At 34.5% G+C, this 17,345-nt stretch overlaps 1 protein-coding gene across 1 annotated transcript; it reads right to left on the bottom strand.

Annotated features, from left to right (window-relative positions):
• Positions 1-8,532: 8,532 nt before the first annotated feature.
• On the bottom strand, positions 8,533-10,893 carry LOC146926794 (uncharacterized). The gene is made up of 4 exons (XM_085706971.1): positions 10,033-10,893; positions 9,464-9,945; positions 8,754-9,360; positions 8,533-8,661 (listed from the first exon to the last, which is right to left on the bottom strand). The coding sequence occupies exons 1-4, from the start codon at positions 10,876-10,878 to the stop codon at positions 8,533-8,535; spliced, it is 2,064 nt and encodes a 687-aa protein (XP_085563097.1). The 5' UTR covers positions 10,879-10,893.
• Positions 10,894-17,345: the final 6,452 nt, after the last annotated feature.

Below are 17,345 nucleotides of genomic sequence, written 5' to 3'. Positions count from 1 at the left end.
CAGACTGGCAGAAAGTATTGGAGAAACTCAAATATATTCATGCGTTTTATGTAACATTTCAGCTTCGGAGACGGCTAAGCACCTCATTCTTCATTGTGGGGTGGCGAATTTGATTTGGTCAAAATCATGAGGTGGTTTGGTTTTAATTTTACGACACCACATAATTTATTTGTACGTTAGGAGTGTTGGAGTGAGCAGGCGAGGTTGAAAAAGTTCCGTAAATGTTTTTGGTTAATTTTTTTTTAAGAAACTAAAATTAATTATATTAAACTTCCCAATCACAAGGAGCGCTAAAGGAACGCCAAATATTTACAAAAGCATAACAACATAAACAAAGTACAAAATGAAAAATGAATCATCAGAATTAACCTATGCCCATGCACAGTAAAGGGTTAAGCTCACCATGGTAATCAAAGGACAAGTTAGGGATCTTTGTCTTTAACCACCAAAACGAGAGAAGCTTAACACTATCAATAAGTTGAAGTCTAACTTGTTTAATGCATGAATGATGTTGGGATCCTGTATATAGACATTGTATGCTGAGGTAGAGTTTTTGGGTGCAAGCTTTTGGAGGGCTGCTGGGTTCAGGCTTGTTGTCTGCTGCGTTGCTTTGTTGTTTTAGTGTTCAAATCTATGGTTTTAATTTCTTCAAGTCTCTCAATCTTCAAATATATGATTTTTCATTTATGCTTGCATATGAATCTTAAATTTAAAGGTTGAACATTTATATGCAAAAGGACGACAAGTGCAAAATTGCAATGAAAAAAAGATAAATTACCAAATTGATATCTAAATTTAATTTAAGAGACCACAAATGTAATTTTGCTTAATATATATCTAAAAAAAATTAAAACATATATAGGATATTTAATTTGTAAATTTGAAATTTTGTATCAGATATATAATCTATCTATATTATGTACATTTATTTGTTTCACGATGTTAATTTAAAATAATCACGGTGCGCCAACGTAATATCAATCACAAAGATATTTGGACATTGAGTTGATTATTCAATGATTTTAAAAAGAAAAAACAACATGGGTGGATTATTTTCCTTTAAAATTCAATGATTTTAAAACAAAAAAAAAATCTGTAGGTTTATTATTTTCCTTAAAAAAAACGTAGGTTGATTATTCAATGATTTTAAAACAAAAAACAACGTGGATGACAATCGTAAATAAGATACTTTTTAAATATTTATTATTATAATTATTAATTAGGTTTTGAACCCCCTAATACATGATCTTGGCAACGCTTGTTTCTCCTAAGTTTATGTTGAAATTTTGAAGAGGATTAATTTTGTCATAGTTAACAACACAGGTTATTAGAACATCTCCAGTGGAGGGTCCTTACTTAACAAGGACCATTTCCCGTTAAGGAACCTTTATTGGAGGAAGAAAAATTTAGTCTTTATTAAGGAATAGACAACTATATAATGATCCTCTCTCTCCTGGACAACTAACGGGTCACACGTTTAAAAGAAGTAATAAAATATGTACTACTTGGTCCCACTTGCAATTTAAAGATGTAAAGTTAGTGGAACCTATTTAAGTACTTTTCATTAATATTTTTTATTAGTGCATTGTCATTGGAGGAGTGAATCATCAACTTCGTCCCTGAATTTGCAAGCATCAGCCAAAATCATCCTCAAATTTTGCGAAATATCAATTTCGTCCCTAAATTTGTAAAATGTCAATCAATTTCGTCCTTCCAATTAACTGGGGTGTTAACGGAGCTGACATGGCCGTTAACCTCTCACATGGACTACCATGTCAGACGCCACACAAGCAGGGACTAATATGGCCGACTGTAACCAACGTTTTCAATGACTAATTAGGCTGATTTGCAGAAAATGTAAAAATGTCATATTCCCCAATGTCTCTCTTCCCCAATGGCTATTTCTTCCCCAAATGTATAAAATTGAAACCCTAATTTTACGATCTTTAATCCACACTCCAAAATTCCCGAAAATTCTTCCAATAATTAGTGGTAACGTTCTTCCCCAATTGAAATAACCTCAAACCCTAATTTTTTGATTGAATCCGAAATCTAAAAATTCCCAAAATTCCATCAAACAAAATTGTTGTAATTGAATCCGAAATGATGGGGGTGGGTGTATGAGCAAAAAATTTTTATCTTCATGTTCAAGTCAAAGGAAAGCAAGAATGAAGTTGTTTGGAGGGTGAGGTTGATGGACAAAGTTGATACTTTAGGAATTGATTAAGTTTTTGATAGTCAGGGTTTGCTTGTTTGAGTTTGTGAACATGCTTCTGAATTGTACTAGACGTGTGTAATGTTGTAATGAAAAGAGGTTGAAGATGAATCTTCATGTAACCTTTCTGTCAAAATATTTACATCAGATTAGTCCTTAAATTTTATGGCTATCCATCAAATCGATCCCTGGTTTATGTTAAAAAACACCAAATCAGTCCTTGAATTATATAACTAACTATCAGTTTGGTCCTTGAAAGACAAGCTTTGTAGAACAAAATACAAAACGCAGAAAACACAACTTGATCTTTGCAGTATTTACAACATTTGCAGCATCAACATTTCCACCATTTACAACATCAACAATTACAACATTTCCACCATTTGTAGCATCAACATTTTATACATTTCCACCATTATCAGCATCAATATTTTTTGCATTTCCACCATTACAAGCATCAACATTTTCTACATTTCCACCATTACCAAATATAGTAACCAACCAGAACAAAAATCATTTTTCTATTTTTTAAACCGAAAACCCTAATAAGACTAATCTAAACAATTAAAAAAAACTGAAAACTTGAAAACAAAATCATTAAAAATGAAAACGAAATCATTAAAACTAAAAACGAAATAATCAAAACTAAAAACGTAAATAAAAAAAACGGCCAAAAAAATGGTGAAAACGAACACGAGGAGAAGGTGAGATGGACGTGAGACTTACCTTAACCAAAGACCGTTTCATTCTTCAAAAACCCATTGTTGATCGCCGGCGATGATGATGATTTTGAAAGGAGAAGGTGATGAAGGTTTTAGCGGGAAAGAGAAAGGTTGGGGACTGTTTTGATGGGTATGACTGAAATCTGAGGGTGGAAGGTAAGGATTAAACAGGGGTAAAAATGGAAAAGCAAAAAAAATTGCATTTGAAATGTGAAAACTGAATTTTTTGCGTTTCCATCAATTTAGTCCTTGTACACGTGGCTTTCTTTTTGACACGTGTACAGGACAACACAACATGCAGGGAACCAGCTCAACATCTGAAATTCTAGCGCACTTGTTTTAATATGTTTTGTCAGATGTTTTAACGTTTGCAATGTTCTGTTCAATGTTCCAACATCACGAAATAAACAGAAATAAAAACAAGAAAATAAATGACAGGAAAGTAAAGAACACAATGAGTTTGTTGACCCAGTTCGGTGACAAACACACCTACTCTGGGGACTACCAAGTCAGGAAGGAAATCCACTAGTGTAGTCCTTATTCAAAAGCTCTCAGCAAACTCCTCGTTTACACTTTATGACCTAGGACCTACCCGTATAGACTTCAACCTTGAAAGTCCTAGATCTGAGATCACATCTCACTATCCTAATGGTCAGTCACAGCCCCTGTGACCTATCAGACCTAAACACAAACACAAAGGTGAAGTTACCTTCAAACACAAACAACTAACACCTTGTTTCACAACTTCGGTGTAGTACACATGAGTATCAAACTCACACAAATAGTCCTAAACAAGTATCACAAACGATACAAGAAAGGCTCACAAAAAGGTTCTAAACTTGCATCACAAACGATACAAGAGTAGAGCACATGTAGACTCAAAACCCTAAAAATCTAAACTTTTTAGTATGACGTCTTGAATAGTTCATTAGGTCTTGAAGTCTTGTATATATACTGAAGCATCTTGAGCCAAATACTTAGTTGGGCTTCAGAACAAAGCAGATCGGTTCAGCTAATCTGCAAAACAGAAATCAGAAACAAATATGGAAAGTCCTAAAATGTCGGAACATCTTTAGGATCGTTCCAACAAATAACAAATATTTCCTAAAATATAAATACTACTTTAGAAATATTCCACAGCTGATTCTGTATAGATATGCGCGTTGCTTGGACAATAAGATAAGGAAATATTGTTTTCTTAAACAATAAAGGGTGTGCGTACATCTTACCGAGATGCCTAACCACATGTTGGAACATTGGTTCCAACTTACAGAATAAGGATATTTGTTTTAGCAATAATGCAGCTAATACAAATACCCAACAACATCACTAACGGACCTTTTGGATGGAGGGACCATTTTGATGGACGTGAGAGAAATTCAGGGACGAAATTGATATTTCGCAAAATTTGGGGACGATTTTGGCTGATGCTTGCAAATTCAGGGACGAAGTTGATGATTCACTCGTCATTGGAGTCATTGAATCCTTAATAGTTACTTTCCTTAGTGGATTACCATTGCGAATGCTCTTGCCATGGTTATTTAACAAACAATAAGGAGTAAATAGGCAATTACCCCCCCCCCCCCCAAGAAATTGTAAGTTTTGTCAATAATCCCCCTGAAATTAACAAAACTTTAATTACCCCCATGAAATTGCACAACGTTAATCAATTTACCTCCTCCGTCAAATTCTTCTGTTCGTCAACGTGACGTTTTGCAAATACCCCCCGTGCAAAATGGCCCTTGAACTTGAAAATTAATTTTTTTTTTCTTATCCTTAAAAGTGATTGCATTATCACTGAATTGTGGAGCATATTAGCTAAGTTTTGACGGTATACAACCATATATTGGCAGTATGGTATAACAATTGGCAGTATTTGGTAAACCCTACAATAATGTTCAAAACTCAAGAATATTTACAAATCAAACATAAAAACATTTATTTGTTCCAACATCAGATGTTGTTTTTTCAAGTTGTCCTTCACCCTATTAGAGATCAAAAGGATGGTGGCTATCATGTTTTTTTTTATTCTTTTAAAAAAACATAATGAAATATACATAATATAATATTATTATCATTCCTTTGAATCCTAACAGGGGAAGAAGACCATGATTCCTTCAGGATCTTTTATAAAGTGAGAGAAGTAACAAGTTTATGTATTATTTTTTTTTTTTGAAAGTGAGAGAAGTGTGTTGGTGTAGAGTGTGCAGTGCTCACAATATAAAGGAAGTGAAATTTTTTGGTGTGGTTAAAATCAGCAATTACAAAGCCATATATTTTGACATCTTGGTTATGTCAATCATATGTCATTTATTTGCTTCATTATGTATGTCATGCATTAGTTTTTCATCTGATATGTGTGGCTGTACTTTGCTATGCTGACTTTCATATCATTATACATGGTTAATGTTTGATCGTTTCAGGAAACATATATGGTCGTATACCGTTAAAACTTAGTTAATATGCTCCACAATTCAGTGATAATACAGTCAGTTTTAAGGATAAGAAAAAAAATATAAATTTTCAAGTTCAAGGGTCATTTTGCACATAAGTGCAAAACTTCATGAGCTATTTGCAAAACGTCATGTTGACTAACAGAAGAATTTGACAGGGGGGGTAAATTGAATAACGTTGTGCAATTTCAGGAAGAGTAATTGAAGTTTTGTTAATTTCATGAGGTAATTGACGAACTTTATAATTTCAAAGGGATAATTACCTATTTACTCAGGTACAATCAACTAGAAGAAGCAGATTAGACCGGCCACCAGCAATAGGATAAATGAATTTATATGATTATAAGTTGGCTAAAATATGGTATTGGTCCCTGCAAAATAGGACAGTTTTGGTTTTAGCCCCTGCAAATTTTTTTTATAGCTTTTGGTCCCTGCAAAAATAGGTCAGTTTTGGTTTTAGTCCCTGCAAATTTTTTTTTATAGTTTTTGGTCCCTGCAAAAATAGGTCAGTTTTGGTTTTAGTCCCTGCAAATCTTTTAAAAAAAATTTATAGTTTTTTTTTTTAAAAATTAAAAAATTCTGGAAAATTGAAAAAATTAATAAAAAAAACTAAAAAAATTCTGGAAAAATTAGAAATTAATAAAAAATTGAAGAAAAAAATTAAAAAATTCTGGAAAATCGAAAAATTAATAAATTTTTTTTAAAATTCTGGAAAAATTTAAGGGTTAATAGTGTTTTTCACCCCTGTAATATAGGCCATTTCCAGTTTTCGCCCCTGTAAAAATTCCGGTTTGATTTATGCCCTTGTAAAAAAAAAAATTTCCGGAAAACACCCCTCCCCCTCCAACTCAGCAGATTCGCTGACGTGGCGCTGACTTGGCTTTTTTTTTTTTCATTTTTTTTTTTTTTTAATGCCACGTGTAAAAAAAATTCCAAGTCAGATTTTTTTAAAAAAAATATTTAAAAAAATATTCAGTTTTTTTTTCCAGAAAATTAAAAAAATCGAAAAAAAATTTTATAAAAAATAAAAAAAAATCCAAAAAATCATAAAAATAAAAAAGTTTTTTTCAAAAAATTTAAAAAATCGAAAAATAATTTATAAAAAATAAAAAAATCCAAAAAATTATAAAAATAAAAAAGTTTTTTTCAAAAAATTTAAAAAATCATAAAAACATTCAGTTTTTTTAAAAAATTGAAATATAAAAAAACAGAAAAATAGTCATATTTTTTTTCCAAAAAATTTTAAAACCGGAAAAAAAATTAGATTTTTTTGAAAAATTTAAAAATTAGAAAAAACCTATTAAGATTGTATTTGGAAATTTAAAAAATTAGAAAATATAATCAGATTTTTTTAAAATTAAAAAGATTTTTAAAAATTCTGGAATTTAATTTTCAAAATACAAAAAAAGTAAATTTTCAAAATTAAAAAAAAGATCAGATTTTTTATAAAACATTCTGGAAAAAAAATTAATTTTTAAAAATCTGAATACAAATATAGAAAAATTCAGATTTTTTATTCGAAAATCTTATACCACAATTTTAATAAAATATTGCGAAAAAAATCATTTCATTCCAAAAATTATTTTTTTTTGCCCAATGATTCTAATAAAAATCCATTTTGGGGCTATAGTAAGACTTTTTTATTCTCAAATAATATCAGAGGGTTTTGCCATCGTCGTGAAAAGATTTTATGAGATTTATGATTTATGATTTCTACCTCCTCTAAGGAAGAGCATAATTATAGGAAAAATGGAATTCCCTTAACTTATTTCTTTTATTCAATTTGGTCCCATAAGTATTAACTTTGTCAAACACGTCCCTCAACTTATCTGCCGTTACCTAATCTAGTCCTTTCCGTCAGATTTTTTCAAAAAACATTAGTTTTGTACATGTAGGCGTGCCAGGTGTAAAAAAACTGAGATGAGTAAGCATGTATGAGTCATCAGTATATATGAGGGCTAAAATTGTGAGGGAAAAAAATTAGGGTTCCAAAAACACAATTTCCCCTTCTTCTCCTTCTCTCTCGCGCCTCTCTCTCCATTTCCATCTGCTTCTCTTCTTCTCTTTCATCTTCTTTGTTGGGAAAAATCCAGAATATGTCAAAACAAGGATCCAAAACACAGTCACGGGGTTGGGTACAGGATGAAGGTTTTGTTTCAACTGGATCCAGTCTTAGGAGAAGAACAAGCATGGAATGTAAGTGTGGAGATTTTCCAGTAATAAGAACAGTGAATGATACTTCAAATCCGAATTGTGGTAAGAAATTTTGGGGTTGCAATAATTACAGGAATTCATTTGAAAAAGGGTGTGGGTTCTTTAAGTTGGTAGAGGATGAAGATTTTCGTACTGAGTCCAAAGAGGAGGGATTGGAACTGAAGCTGAAGAGTGAGAAAACAAAGAGGAAGAACAGGAAGTTGAAGATGGAATTAGCAAAGGCAAAAAATTGGTTAAAGCTGTCACTTGTTTTTGGTTTTGTTTCCTTTGGGACCTGTTTGGTATTAGGGACAATTATACTATGCAAATAGGTCATAATTGTTAGTGAATTAGTCTCTGATTGAAAGTGAAAGTGTTGTTAGGGGTTGTAACTGGTTTAAGTTCTTATTGTAGTTTTCTTGTTTAGTTTGCAGCTATGTTATGTTATTAGGTAATGAATTGTAAGTCTTTATGAAGAGCAATGAAAACGTTGTTATTTGGAAGAAAAAAAATTGAAGGTTACTCTATAACAATTATGTTTATATCATTGTTGGAAATTATATTGCAATGTGATAATGATATCAAATGTCAAGCAAATTTTGATATCATTAGTAAGTATTTAACCTGCCAAACTCTATAATGACACACAATTGAGAAGCAAAATATAGTTGATATCATTAGTACTTAACCAAAAAATATGGTCTTAGCCATTACACCATTTGTGCAGAATATGACACCAAAAGCACATTAGATGTTCTAGACATAACATGTTCTAGACATTACATCAACATTACATAACCAGAATTACTTACACAAAAGGGCATAAACTAAATTAGATATTCTAGACATTACACCAAATATGCATAACCAACAGTACTTAACCAAAATGATGTTCTAGACATGACTGTTACAAAAAGATAAATTTGATGTGCTTGGTAAAACATCAAAGTTACATAGGCTGTGTAGAGGCCACACCATCTTTCCTTGCTTTCTGTCTTGGTTTCTTCACAGCAGGTGGTTGAGATGATACAACCCTCTCCTTGGTCTTTCTCTTCTTACTCTTTGATGCACTAGGCTGCTGAGATGGATTTTCAGTTGATGCACCAGGCTGATGAGTTGTTGCAGCCCTTTGCCTTCTTAAAGCTGAGTAGTAGTACCTTGATTAGTGACCTGAGATGCCTGAGTTGGTGCAGTGACCTGAGATGCCTGAGTTGGTGCAGTGACCTGAGATGGAGCTGACTGTGTTGTTGTCTGCTGAGTTGGAACTGAAGTAGTAGTTCCCTGCTGAGTAGATGTACTACCATTTGCACCTTCAGTTGGTGGTGGAGGTGGTGGTGGAAGTTTGCAGGTTGACTTGTTATGGCCAAGTTGTTTACACCTGCTACATTTGATGCCATATGTTGCCCTTCTCATCTCATTGTCATTCTTCCTTAATTCTCCAGCTTCTAGTCTTCTCTTCTTCTTTGGCCTTCCAGGTTGCCTTTTTATGGGTGGTGGTTGTAAATCTGTATACTCAGTCCTCACCCATAAATTTTGTCCATTAGCAGGGTATATAATGCTACTATAACATTCAGCATATCTTTCCTTCCTAAATTCAATAGGGACATATGACTCTATGTCCAAGTTTTGGTGTTTCATACATGCCATAGCATGACAACAAGGCAGTCCTGTCAGAAGCCATTTTCTGCAATCACAAACCTGCCTCAACAAATTCACAGAATATTTGTCTCCATCTAAAGATATGTGTGTGACTTGATAGTCATGTTCACCACCACGCCTAATATGCCAAAAAAACAACATATAACACTTAAGCAAATATACACCAGAACTTATATCATTTAATGTAATAAAGAAAAAATTTGGTGTAATGGAAATATTACCTTACAAGCCAGTTTTTGGTATAAGAGGATTCCTTCTCAAGCTTTTTCTTAATATTAGGCAGAACACTATCTTCATACCTTGAGATTTTTTCTCTGTTTTTCTGCCATCTTTCCATCATATATAGTCTGATTTCCTCCATGTTAGTAATCACAGGTTTGGACCTTGCATTCACTATGACTGAATTAAAGGCTTCTGACATGTTATTCACCAAAGTATCACACTTTGAACCTGATTTAAAGAAGGCTTTGCTCCAATGTCTAGCTGGAATGTTCATTAGATATTCAAATGCTCCTTCTGAGATGGATTTGATCTTCTTCATCTCTCTTTCAAATGCATTAGCATATGTGGCATTTGCAGCTCTCCACATCAATTGCTTCAGTTTCATCCCTGGGTGCTTCTTTCTGAAATTGTTATACAGATGCCTGACACAAAACCGTTGTTCAATTCCATCTGCTAATTCATCAATAGCTGGTAAAAGACCCTGTTGTAAAGTTGAACATATTATCAGGTTAGTCTAAAATGTAAATCTGTAATAAATTAAGAAGTGTATAAGATAAATAAAAATTACCTTTTGCTGGTCACTTATAATTGTATATGTCTTGAACAGTCTAGTGCCACCCAAATCATTAATCAAAAGTTTTAAGAACCATGTCCATGATTCTTTAGTCTCACCTTCTACAATTGCATATGCAATTGGTAGCATTTGATCATTAGGATCCCTCCCAATAGCAGCCAGCAGTTGACCACCATAATACCCTTTGAGAAAGCATCCATCAAGGCCAATTATGGGTCTGCACTTCATGAAACTTTCTTTGCAGGCTTTAAAACAGACATAAACCCTTTGAAAGTGAGGGAAAAATACTGCATTAGGGTTTTCCAAATCAGCCTCAGTCCCTTGATATGGTAGAGTAGTCACTCTAACAGTAGAACCTTCATTTGATCTCAGAAGTTCATGACAGTAGTCATACATCCTTGTGTATTGTTCCCTAAAAGATCCATCAACAAGTTCTTTTGCATGACTCCTAGCTCTGTATGCTTTGCTAGGGCATACACCCACATTCCACTTTCTATGTGTCCTGTTGATTATATCAAGAATACCCAATTTAGGATCCTCTTTGACCCTTGTATGTAGTTTTCTGCCTAGCCACTTTGAATTCATCAGCCTTGGATTATACTCTTGACTGCAGCTATGTTTTCCAGTTATCTTTCTCAGTTGCCATGTCTCTTGATCTGGTATCTTATAACAAGAAAGTCCCCAATTGCATCCAGGTTTACATCTGACCCTTACCCTTATCTTATCATTCTTCTTAAACTTGAGACCCTTACCATCATGTACTGCAAATGTCCTGACAGCATATATAAACTCAGCTTTTGATGCAAAGTAAGTCCCAACCTCCCACTTATAGTCCAACATATTATCAGGTTGCTTGAACAAGGGGAACTTTGTTTTCTTAGCACCTTCCTCATCACTATCAACGCCACTATCCAATTCATCACTGTTTTGTTCTTCACCTTCACTAAAATGGGCTTCCCTACTTGACTGACCAACTTCCCCAACATTGTTAACAGAGTTTCTTAGAGCTTCAAGAACTTCATCTTCAAAAATTGGATCCTCCAAATTCACAACCTTCTTTGGCCTTCCTTTCCTTTTCTTTGGCTGAGATTCCCTTTCTTTTCCCTTTCTAGATGTTTTCTTAGGACCATTGTTGCTTGTACCAGCTGCATCTGTATTGACAGAATCAACACCTGCATAAAAATATGAATTAAAAATCATGAATAATAACCTAATATATTTGAATCAGAATCATGTATAATTTAATGTGAGGATATATACTTACAAGAATCAACACCTGCACCTGTAGCAGAATTAACAACTCCATCAGCCTCATTTGCACCTGCATTTCCATCACCTATAGTCACATTCTCTTCACCATCAACACCTTCAAAATGTTCCCTCACTGGATCATCATTAAATGCTTCACCTCTTACTTCTTCATCATCAAGTCCTCCTATTTCATTGTCAAAGTTACCTGCTAAGCAACAACCATCATCACTCTCACATCCTTCATCTAAGTTTCCCTCCACACTAATTTCCTCCACACCAGTTTTCTCCACATTAGTAGGTTCTGCACCAATTTCCACACCACCAGCACCAGTTTCTTCCACAACAGTAGGTTCTGCTTCAGCTTCCACACCACCTGAACCAGTCTCCTCCACACCAGTTGGTTCTGCATCAACAGAGGGACCACTTGCACTAGGTTCTGCATTTATATCCACATAACCTTCCTCATTTATGTCAGCACCACCTACACCATTTAAGTCCACACCAACACCAAAATCCACATTTACTCCACTCACATCCTCACAGAATGTTACTTCAGTCTCAAAAGGGCCAAAATCATGTGGTCCAATGTCACTTGCTTTCTCACATGTGGTCCCCACACAGTTGGGAATATTCCCCCATCCATTTTCCACTTCTGTAGGGCCTACAACAGATGGTCCATGTTCCTTTTCTTTCCCTTTTGTGGACCCTACAAATGTTCCCTCAAATTCTTTTTCTTTCCCACTAGTGGACCCTACAACAGATGGGCCAGCTTCCATTTCATTCTCACCAACACAGGGATCAGTATATTTTGCATGCTCAGCCATAATAGGGTATTCAACTAAGGGGTCTAGGGCAACTATATCAGGCTTACACACAGGGTGAGTTACATATAAGTGGACTCTATCATAGTTTTCAGCAATGTTTTTCATCCTTCTAATCCCACTGTCATCCCTTAACCTAGCAATCTCACCATCAATGTTTGGGTCATAATACCATAGAGCCTCAATTAAGGGGTAGCCCATTTCCTTTACCTTCCCTATTATTGCAAAATAAGACCAGAAATCTGTTGAAGCAAAAATCTTTTTGATGAATGTTTTAATGATAACAAACCTAGTGGAATAAATAATAAGTTTTATGAATGGTGATCTACTGATGGTTGCACTTGAGTTTTTGTTAAAAGAACAGGAATCACATAGTGGATAAGCTAGAAGCCACCCACATTGATAAGTGCATCATATCTACTCAACAATGAAAGAATGAGTATATCATCAGTTGAAACAACAAAGATCACATCTCCATGAAGATTCATAGCTCAAGAATCATGATGGAAGAACTTGAATCATGCTGGAAAAACTTACATCACAAGCTGCACAAGAATGTGCAAGAAGTTATATGACAAAACTCACATTGAGTTTTATCCTATATGATTTGAAGATCCACCATGGATAAAGAAGATAAAAGGAAATATGCATACAAGTTAGGAAGATTCTCAGAACCTTCTCAAAGTATCACACTTCCAAAGCTTCTGAAGATAAGAAGTTCTGAGTTCAGAATGTTCATATGAACATAGATCAGAATGTTCATGTGAATGGAGTTAATCATGAACATTAACCCTGAATATATCCAGAAATAATAAAGGATTATTTCATGGATAAACAAGAATATTTAAAGTCATCAGTTACATGCAATGATGAACTAGAGGCAAAGAAATATTCTTTTGGACTTCAAAGAAAGAATCATCTTGTTTGTCAAAACAAATGATCTCTCATTTATATGCTTCAAGTAGTTCTTGAAGGAAATAAATAAACAACCTTCATAAGGTTCAAAGTGTTGAAGAACATCAGAATGTTCAGCACAGAGTACAACCATCATAAAGGAAGGAACCCAGAAGAAACATTCTGAAGTTCATATGTTTGAACCCAGAAGGAGTTCAGAAGGTTGTTCAGAAGGTTGCTCAGAAAGTTCATTAGAGCAAAACCATAAATCAATGTCCACACCAAGAACATGCAAGAACAGATGTGACATGAACATATCTTATGCAGACAATGATTTTGACTTTGGATCAAAAAATCATTAAATACATCTATGGTGATTAAAGGATTAATGGACTTTGATAGTTCTTGGTATTTGTGCATTCTTGAGTGATTAACCAAGACACAAACAAAGTTAAAACATACCAAGATACAAGAAATCAAAGAACATTTGCATTCATGAACTAACTCTAAGTTCAGAAAGTTAGTTCAGAATGTTGTTCAGAATGTTGATCAGAGAGTTGATCAGAACGTTCTGATGATAGTTCAGAAGGTTGTTCATAAGCAAACCCAGAATCATCAAGAACGTGAAGAACATGCAAAGCACACTTGACATGAATAAAAGGTCCAGAAAAGTACATCTGCATGGATCTATCAACAATAAAGGCATGGACAAAGATTTATGTCAAAAGGATCTTTAATGTTCATCCAAGACTATGAACATTAAAGTACTAGGATTATTCCAATGAGAATATCATCCTAGATGTTGCATTCACTGCACTTCAATCGTGTCTCTACTATTAGGATTGATTACATCAAAAGTAGTCTTACAAATCATCCTAAAGTAAGCACAAATGAAACATTCTGATGATCAGAATGTTCACTTATGCACATGCTTCCAGCCATGAACAGTGTAGTTGGTAAAAAGAAGAAAAAGGTAACAAAAGGAGATCTTGCATCAGAGATAACTTGTACTCTGAACAAAATCAAGCAAATCTCCTAGAAGCATGGGCCTGAAGCTGCAGACCACTATCCTCTCTTTCCTGCACAAAGTCCAAGACATATTTGGTTCACTTTATCCTACTTTTCCAGCAACTTTTGAAGCATATGGAGAAGCTACTTTTTGGAGGATAAAACTCAAACAAATCTCACATCACGTGCTGGGCAAGCCCAGAAATTCATCCAACATTCATCCATGATGAACCCAGATGAAGAACATCATGAATTTCCAACATTCTGATGAAGAACACAGCAACATTCTGATGTTCATCCTGGGAACGCAACAACATTCTGATGGTCAGAATGTTCACCCAGATTTTCAAGTAAAAGCTTGTGGGGCCCAGGACACGTGGCATAACACCATTGGACACCCTACAACGGCTATTTGAGCCCAAAGACTCTATAAATACAGATCTAAGGCTCAGCAAAACTTGCACCATTGCAAAGCATACAAGAAAACAACAAAGTTTGTTTGAAGCTCTTGCAATCTGAAATTGATCAATGGCTAAGGCTTCTGTTTCCTTAGTGCACATCAATACTCTCTGTTATCTCGTGCCAAGATAACTTTCTCTTCCTCCTCCTCTGTTTGATTCTCAAACATTCAAACTCCACACAAATTGCAAAGCATACAAGAAAACAACTTGATTTTGTTTGAAGCTTTTGCAATAGAAATTGATCAATGGCTAAGGCTTTTGTTTCCTTAGTGCACATCAATACTCTCTGTTATCTTCTTCACAGATAACTTTTTCCTTCCTCTTTTCTTCTTGTCTGTTTGATTCACAAACATTCAAACCTTCATACAAATTGTAACAAAGTCTCATCTAGCTTTAGGGGTACTAAAGTGTTAGTTTGAGCAAAGGTGTAAAAGTCTAAGTGGGTAACTTAGCAAGAAGAAAAAGTCTCATCTAGCTTTAGGGGTACTAAAGTGTTAGTTTGAGCAAAGGTTGTGAAAGTCTAAGAGGTTATCTTAGCAACAAGGTGCAAGCCTGCTGAGGCTTAGAGAATACAGGGTTGTAAGTGTTCAGGTGAACACATATTGTAAGGTGCAGGATTTGAGAGGTTATCTCAAGCATCATAGTGGAAACTCTCACAAGATTGTGAGGAGTGGACTAACCCACATTGGGTGAACCACTATAAACTTCTGTGTGTTCTTTCTCTTCCCTATACTCTTTACTTACTGCAAACACAAACACACACAAACACATTCACTTTGTTAAACTGTTTTTGCACTCAGACATCAGAACATTCAGAAGTCTGCTTTAAACTGTTTTTGCACTCAGACATCAGAACGTTCTGAAGTCTGCTATTAACTTAACTATTCCAAGTTTCCACTTGAGAATTAATTTTTAAATTGCAGGATAATTTTTAAAGGGTCACAATTCAACCCCCCCCCCCCCCCCCCTTTCTTGTGACTATTTTATCCACTTCAATTGGCATCAGAGCCCGCCTCTATGGTTTGAGCACTTAACAGTGTATGAGGAAAAGATCCAGAAGGAAGTGATGTCAAAGCCTGCAAATCAAAGTGCATGTCACATATGCAACAATGTGGGATACTTCAAAACTAAATGCCCTCTGAAGAAGAAGATGCAAAGATGGCAACCAGAGATGATTTTGAAGTCAGCACATGAGTAAAGACAAACACAAGAAGTGAAGAGGTAAGAAATTCTAATCCTTATCTTTTATATAAAGTGTTTAATTATATCTCATTTGACTCATGCATTTTATCTTAAAAGTATGAACTTTTAAAATAATAACTTTTCTTGTATAAAGAAAGAAAATGTGAAACTACTAATCCTGAATGATATATATTTTAAAACCATTCAAAAATTGTAGTACTATCATTTTTAAATATTTGAGAAACATAAGACTCTCAATGATCAAAATTTTGTAAGATTTAGAAAAGTCTGAATTTTTGAAACAAGATGTTATTTTGAAAAGGAAAGTAAAACTTTGAAAAATGACATATTCAACTTTCTAAAGTCTGTTAAGACCTTTCAAAAAGCTGGTTTAGGAGTCATAACCTATCACAAACAAAAGTGAGAAGGTAAATGAAAAATGTTCATTTTGAAAAATCTGAACCTATATATTTTTCTTAAAAAGAAACTTGAGAAAAAGTCCTCATTTCAAAAAGACATTCTATCCTAAATTAGAATGAGCTCAAAAGGTTGAGATTGGTAAAATATAGTTTTCTTGTTTCAACAAATCTGATCATCTTAAATCAGAATGTGGTCATAAGAAAGAATCTCTCAAGAAGAGAAACACTAACCTCAAGGACCCAAAGTAATACGGGTACCAAAAGCTTTACCAATTTGTGATGCAGGAATGTCTTCTAAATTTCTAGGAAGAGCTTGATTCATGGACAAATTATGTTCAAGAAATATGTGGAGATCAAAATGATAAAGATTCTGAAACTTCTCAAGATGATGCTGAGTTGTTCTAGAACAATGGAACAATTTAAAATGAGTTCAAGTCAAAGAACCAAAACTTCATTTACTAGCACACATCTAAGAAGCTATCATTTGTCATCACCTAAACATGAACCACAACATATCCTAGAATACACCAAACCTGATCATGATTCCACAAATCTTAAAGATGTCCCTAAAATCTTCCATAACATGATTAGGCACACCTTACTCCCTAGATGTGAAACCTTTGATGTTGATACTGATTTATGTATCATCTCATGACCAAAACAAAATTCAACCTCTACTTCTTAATCCTTCAATACATGATTGATTCTTGTTTGGCTGTCAAACAAAAAGTTGTTAAGTTACCATATGGGATTCATATGACTCTCATCTTTAAGGTTGCACAAGTATCCCTAGAAGGTGAAGAAAGTAAACACACCTTCATGAGATTCACAACAGAAACCTTAGGATAACTTCACATCACAACCACCAACATGCCTACTCCTCAAAAGACTGGATCAGTGAAGAGACTTTCTGATCAGAAAGTTCAGGAAGTAAGAGAGAAACAGGAAGCTGACAAGTCTGCCAAGAAGGAGATTGGATCAAGCTCTCACAAAGCTGAGAAAGGCAAACCTACTCCAGCTCCTGAAGTCTTTGCTCATGTTGCTGAACATGCAAGAGAGCTGGTTGAGGCAAGCACTCAACAATTTGAAGCTATGATGGCTACGTGATCTGTTGATAAAGTTGGAGAAACTACTGTTGGTCATCAGAAAGTTGAAACAACTCTGAGTCAAGGTGTTGAAGTACCCTCTGAAGATATAAGAGATGAAGAAAATACTGAGCAACATGCTCAGAAAGTTGATAATGATACACAGGAAGTTGCTGAAATCCTGGT

The sequence above is a fragment of the Medicago sativa genome, chromosome 4 (genome assembly GCF_051527215.1).
Source record: "Medicago sativa cultivar Bolivia chromosome 4, Bolivia_mono, whole genome shotgun sequence".
In the NCBI taxonomy this organism is placed as follows: Eukaryota; Viridiplantae; Streptophyta; class Magnoliopsida; order Fabales; family Fabaceae; genus Medicago; species Medicago sativa.
Note: the sequence above shows the minus strand (reverse complement) of the source record. Positions and strands in the feature narration are given on the sequence as shown.

Bases quoted from the DNA above. Each gene is read 5' to 3' on its own strand.
- LOC146926794 (XM_085706971.1), bottom strand. From the start codon at position 10,878: ATGTTGGACTATAAGTGGGAGGTTGGGACTTACTTTGCATCAAAAGCT. The intron at 9,361-9,463 runs GTAATATTTCCA...TTGGCATATTAG, and splicing joins ACCAAAAACTGGCTTGTAAG to GCGTGGTGGTGAACATGACT. The intron at 8,662-8,753 runs GTCACTAATCAA...AATCCATCTCAG, and splicing joins CACCAACTCAGGCATCTCAG to CAGCCTAGTGCATCAAAGAG.